The sequence below is a fragment of the Pecten maximus genome, chromosome 9, assembly GCF_902652985.1.
Source record: "Pecten maximus chromosome 9, xPecMax1.1, whole genome shotgun sequence".
Taxonomy (NCBI): Eukaryota; Metazoa; Mollusca; class Bivalvia; order Pectinida; family Pectinidae; genus Pecten; species Pecten maximus.
In genome coordinates, this window is record NC_047023.1 from 2493220 (window position 1) to 2499361 (window position 6142).

The 6142-nt window shown below is 36.4% G+C and overlaps 1 protein-coding gene across 1 annotated transcript; it reads left to right on the forward strand.

Moving 5' to 3' along the window:
- Nucleotides 1-3777: 3777 nt before the first annotated feature.
- On the forward strand, nt 3778-5440 carry LOC117334802. Its single transcript, XM_033894609.1, has 3 exons — nt 3778-4081; nt 4192-4496; nt 5432-5440. Exons 1-3 carry the CDS (start codon nt 3778-3780, stop codon nt 5438-5440), a joined length of 618 nt encoding a protein of 205 aa, XP_033750500.1.
- The last annotated feature ends 702 nt before the right edge of the window (nt 5441-6142 follow it).

The window sequence follows — 6142 nt, forward strand, 5'->3', positions numbered from 1 at the left end:
TGTGAGTTTATAATTACATTAGTCAACTTTTGTACTTCAATTGATGCAACCCTACATATTATAAACCCAATATTCAAATCTTCTGCAGGCGCGGATCCAGGAATTGAAAAAAAAGGGGGGGAGTCCAGTAATTTAGAGGTAATTTGAGTGCCATAGGCGCGAGCTGAATGTTTTTGGCCAGGGGTCTGGAGGCTAAAATTTCGGAAAATGAAATGAATATAGCAAATTTTGCAATCTTTCGGGGATATGATTTCTCGTCCGAAGTTATTTGCTCTAGAATATACCCAATCTAGATATATCCATTCTCCAATACACCAAAATGCAACAAAAACTACAGTCAATAACTTCTGGAACAACGAAACTGTCGTCTGTTGACTTCAGTAGTAATATTTTGTGATGCACATATGACAATTTTCAATGTAAAATGAATTGTCAGTTTTAGAAATTTTAAGCAATAATTGTATCTAACAAAGAATAACCAAGAGTCTGGATGAACATTTTCCCCCACACTTTCTTGCTAGAGTTATTATTTCAATTAATATATATTCAAATTACCGCAACTGAGCCTTCCGAACAGTGTATGTAAACATAAATATGATCAGTTCAGTATCACTTCATTCAATAAACTTTATCAGTGAACGTTTAAGTCAGTACAAATAGTCTTCTATCTTACCTGAATAGTCCATTATATCATTATTTAAAGATGTAAGTCGCATATGAAGACCAAAATTAGCTGATATAAACACTTATAAACGAACTTACTTGTCAAATTGTTGCAAAACAAACTCTCTCCTCTCTATCGCCGAGCGTCTGCTTCCACTTGGCAACCATGACACCTTGTCGATTTCCGGCCTTATCTCGAACCAACTCCAACTGTCCGACAGATATTTCTACTAAAATACTATAGAACTTCAACTACGCATTTACTTTTATAATAAGATATCTATTGTTTGAGAATTCTCTCGATTTTAGCACTTGAAATCAGTTTATTTAATTTTCCATTCATAAAACCCGCGAGATCTCGAAACCGCGATTTCCGGTTTAGAGTTACTTCCGTTTTAGAGGGGCAAAAACAGATTAAATCTCCGGCCGATTTGCCGAGCGCGCTTCGCGCGCTGAGGCTTTAAAAAAACCAGCAGCAATATTTCCGACTAAGAGTCCATCATAGATATTGTACATCTGTTCTGTGATATTTTTGAAATGATTGAGTTATACTTTTCTGTTACTGTTGCATGGGTATTTTCTTTTTGATCAACAACAAAAACAGGAAGAAGCATTTGGCGAAGTGCTGAACAAACTGTACGAGAACCCTCAATTGCGTGTAATAATGGAAAATCACGTACAGGAAATGTATCCAATTTTCCACCTGAACGATTCAAAAAGGAACCAAGACATATACGAGGTGATATGGAAAAAGGTTATAGAGATTGCTCCGCTTCAATCGCAGTGGAAGAAACCTATACCCGCAAGGTGGCTGGCTCTGCAACACCAGCTGATTAAACGGAAAAATGCAGGGACTGTGATTCTAACGTATGAAGAATTGTTGGAAATCAACAACAAGTCAGCTATTCCATTGGGAGAACATGAACTCATGAAGTTTCTTAAGTAAGTACATCAATTTGTTTAATATACATATACAAAAAGTTGTCTTCCTTCGTCATTTGTGTTTCTAAGCTATATATCTATGTCTTAGCACAATGTGTCCTATATACTATGTGTTGGTGATCGGAAGATAAAGATTTGAATTTCCTGTCGTAGTTGTACCGAGAGAAATATATATAATATATGTACAATTCGTATCCATGTATGTAAATACATTGCGATCCAGGTAGTCATATATCATCTTATAGACGACTTCCACAATGATCATGTCAGGATATCGGGCCGACCATCACTGCGCCATTGCAACGTTCTTTTTTAAGAACGCCTATATGGCGCAGCGGTATAAGCTGCGGATATTTCTGGCTAGGCGATTGGGTGCCGTAGATCGTGAGTTCGAGGCCCGGTCAGGGCAGGAGTCAAAAAGTTGTATTCCTTCGTCATTTGTGTTTCTAAGCTATATATATATACATAGATATTGCGTGTTTAATATCTAACAATTAACATAGTGTATCATATGCAAAATGTTTTTTTTATCCAAAGGTAACGATTTGAATTCCCTGTCGTAGTTGTACTATGCTGAATGTTTATATTTTGTGTACATTTTACATCCATGTATGTATATACATTGCGACCCAGGTATCAATATCATTTAATATACAACGTTTCACTATAATCATGTATTGGTATCGGGCCGACAATCACTGAGCCATTGAAACATTTTTGAAAGGAAGTGGAGATGTCCCAGTGGTATAAGTTGCGGGCATTTCTGGCTAGGCGATCGGTCAGGGCAGGAGTCAATTTCCTCCTTCGTTATTTATCTTATTATGTTCAATATTTTTTTCTTACTTTCCAGGAATTTGAGATTTGGTGGTTGCTTTATTTGCTTTAACATTGAAAGCATGAAGCCTTTTGTTATCTTAAGACCTCAATGGGTAATAGATGCATTTAAAGGGATCATAACCGATCTCAAGTTCACGGCCGGCCTATCGTCGAAACTAAAGCTTCACTGGAGAGAATATGAAAGAACTGGCGTCCTAATCATCGACTTGATCCGGCAACTTTGGGAACAAAATGACGACAAAAGCTTCCTTGCAAACATGAAAACGCTCTTCAACATCATGGAAACACTTGGCTTGGTAGCAAATCCATTGCAAGATACTTCAAATGACGAAGTTGATTATTTCATAGTGCCAATTATGCTCCGAACGGCGGATCCCGAGATAATTCGACCGTTACTTGATGACCCTGAAACCGTTGCCACTGTCACTCTTTGTCTCAAGTTCGACAACCCATTCATTCCGCTAGCCGTATGGGACAAGATGGTCGCTGCCTGCCTCCACAGGTTCCAGCGACTTAATGAGCGCGGCCATGACGGTTCAAAGTTTATCCAACGCGGATTTGTCTGTCTAGCAGTAGACTTTCTGTGGAACGTGATTGTCAACTGCCGCGAAAATGTCATGAAGATTACTATGTTCAAGAAGGATACGGATCAATTAGTTCCAACAGGGGTCGGAGTTAACTTACGCAGCATTCTAGAATTTCATCTTAACAGGATTCTGGAATTGAATCACCAGAGTCATCTCAAGTACCAGTTCTACCTCCACAACGACTACCGCTTCTCTGCCGACGACAAGATGGTGAAGGTAAACGATCTCCGACAGACCTCACGCCTACAAAGCTACAGTTCTAATAAGAGCCGATGGATAGTAAGAGAGGACATACACGTCTGGTTCAAAAACCGAGACCAGAAGGTATATTACTTTTTTTTATTTTTTTTTATTTTAAGATTCACAGTTCATCGCAAATATGGCATAGATATTACAAGGGGATAAATGAACGATATTAACACAAGAAGCATTATCATTGTCAGTAATTTGAAGTAAAAATTGTGAATATATATTTGATATTGATGATAATGTAATTGATCTGTTGTGTTTCAGAAGGCACGGACCTAGAGAAGTCATGTCGGTAAGTCTATGATGCTGACTCTAAATGATGTTCGTCAACATAAAATGGTTTCTGAAGAAGTATCCAGGTATCATCCTCAAAAATCATATGAAAATGACATAACAATGAAGATGGAAAATTGGAATAGATTTATAATTGATTGATCGTGTTTACGATGTTTTTTTTATTTATATAACATTATGTTGATAAAAACATTTTGCAGACTCGATGAATGATCTACCGGATAGAAAGTTGTCAGTCAAAGAGATGGGTCGACTGTCTAGATACATCGACTTTGCCTATCTGTCTTTCTTTACCGAGCTGGACTGCCCTTTTGTAGTATTAGAACAGAAGATTGCAGAAAACCAGGAATTCTCCCATAGATCTCTCATAACGAAGATCTTTATTCATCTCCTTGAAACGGACGCGGATGTTACATTCACAAGAGTCGCAGATGCGATGTCCGAGCATGGATTAGATCCAAAAAAGCTGTATAACATCATTGACAACAACAGGGATATGTTGTTTAATGGTACGGTATACGTCTTAGATTTTTTTTTTTTTTTTAATCTATATACATATTTATTTCTCACCAGAACACAATTCTGTCAAATATGATTTTTGAGACCTCTCCAATTTCAGGCGACACTTTGTCAGAGGAATTTTTACAGAAATGCCTAACGGTATATGACGCTCCGGTCATTGCCGACCACGTGAACGCCAAAAAGTACTTCAACCTGTTCCTTGAGCTCGGCTTAACGCCAAAAAGAGTGGACGAGTTTGACGTCAACTTCAGAAACGATACAATTCTCAACAGAATCAGTGCGATGGTTAAGGAGTTCATTAAGAAAAGCAGTCGACGTCCTACTCTAAACACAGTTCTGCTTGCGATGGCGGAATGCGACATGAACACCAATTCCCTCATCCAAGCCCTAACTCAAACAAAGGTAATTTCATGCCTCATATTGTCATAGTAAATTAACGCTAAGGAGATGTTGATTATGACATCCCATAATTATAAGACAGAAAAGTTTCATCAGCCATTTATGGTCAGTTTCAATTCCCCTGCAGTTCGTTTGATGTTTATTAACGACAATATATACATTGACGCGTTATTATTATCCATGCTGTAGCCACATACATAACTAGAGCAATATAATGTTTCATAAAGGAAACATGTAAGTCTAAGTAACTAGGGTATAAACTGATTTGTTACAGAGATGTACAAACTACGTAGTCTGGCTATCAATTGTGTTATATCAGTGATTTATATACAAAGTACGTACATTAAATTTGGGATATATAATAAAGGCAATTAAACTTCATATATTTGTCAGAATATGAGAATACCCTGAACGAATTCTGAATTAAGCGTGTCAATGTCTAGGACATTGTTACCATTTATAAACAAACACAAAATCTTTATCAATGCTCTTACGACATTCCTTTTTAACAGACTTCGATAATACAACATAGATAAGGTAGGTATAGCCCGAGAAGCAAAGGTAAAGACAATTGTTACTATCATATAGAATCTTCTTTCTTAATGATTTCCGTCGTTAAACTTTAAAACAAGGTTTAGTATGACATAGATTTAAGATTCTGACAACCCGGATATAACCTATATTTGTATGACGAGTCTCCTCAATGAAGTTGATGACGCTTTATCTCTTCGTAACATCTGGACTTATTCTCCTGTTAATTTGACAGGAGTGTCATACAACGCTATATTGTCTCTCTTGTGCCGTTTTGCCTTTTTGTTCAACCCAGAAAACAATATGGCTACCAGTTTAGCGTTGCTTTCTTTAATTTCCGGACGGATGTCTCTTAGATTTCATATATTGGTTCTCAATGTTATCAAATCTACATGTATTTTATACAGGTCATTTGATGGCGGGCAACGCGATCCTGCTTTGATATTTTGTTTATTGTATTACATTTTATAAATAACCATGATCTGATTGAATTGAATAGAGTGAAACTTAGACATAGTCTATATCCAAGTCTATATCCATTAACAGTTTAATACTTGGATATACATATGTAGAAACATAATATCTACAGGACAACTGTAGCATTACAGTTTAACTTGGTCATATTAACCATATTCGTCTTTTTTCAATGAGGTAAATAAAGGTCTGTTAAGTAAATTGGAGTTAACCAATCAGCAGAGAGAACGTCATCTAGGCATTTCGCTAAACTTTACAACACTGTCTTTCTCATGAAATGAACTATATATCCTTCCCACAATAACAAGGTCCATTTATTCATTATTTTCATTCATTAGATACGATTATGATTTTTTTTCGTTCTTAGCTAGCGGTTTGCATTCGATATAAATCTTCTCTCTAATGCTCCCATTCAATGGTTAAACAACAGTTTTAAAATCCGGACAAAAGTATTTGTAAACAAATTTTGCTAACTTTTTTTTAATTATAACACTACCTACCCATTTTAAGAAATAATTACATCCAGGATTGGAAATAAAGATAAAATGGATTGTTAACTATGTGATTCAGCTAACTACCTTTTGAACAACTGGGCCCTGTTATTTTTTTTATTCTTGTTTTCCCCTAACAAAAAGACTTTTGTT

What these genes read in the sequence shown, in the direction of transcription:
- LOC117334802 (XM_033894609.1), top strand. Translation starts at nt 3,778, where the DNA reads ATGAATGATCTACCGGATAGAAAGTTGTCAGTCAAAGAGATGGGTCGA. An exon ending in CAGGGATATGTTGTTTAATG is followed by an intron (nt 4,082 to 4,191) that starts GTACGGTATACG and finishes CTCCAATTTCAG; the next exon opens with GCGACACTTTGTCAGAGGAA.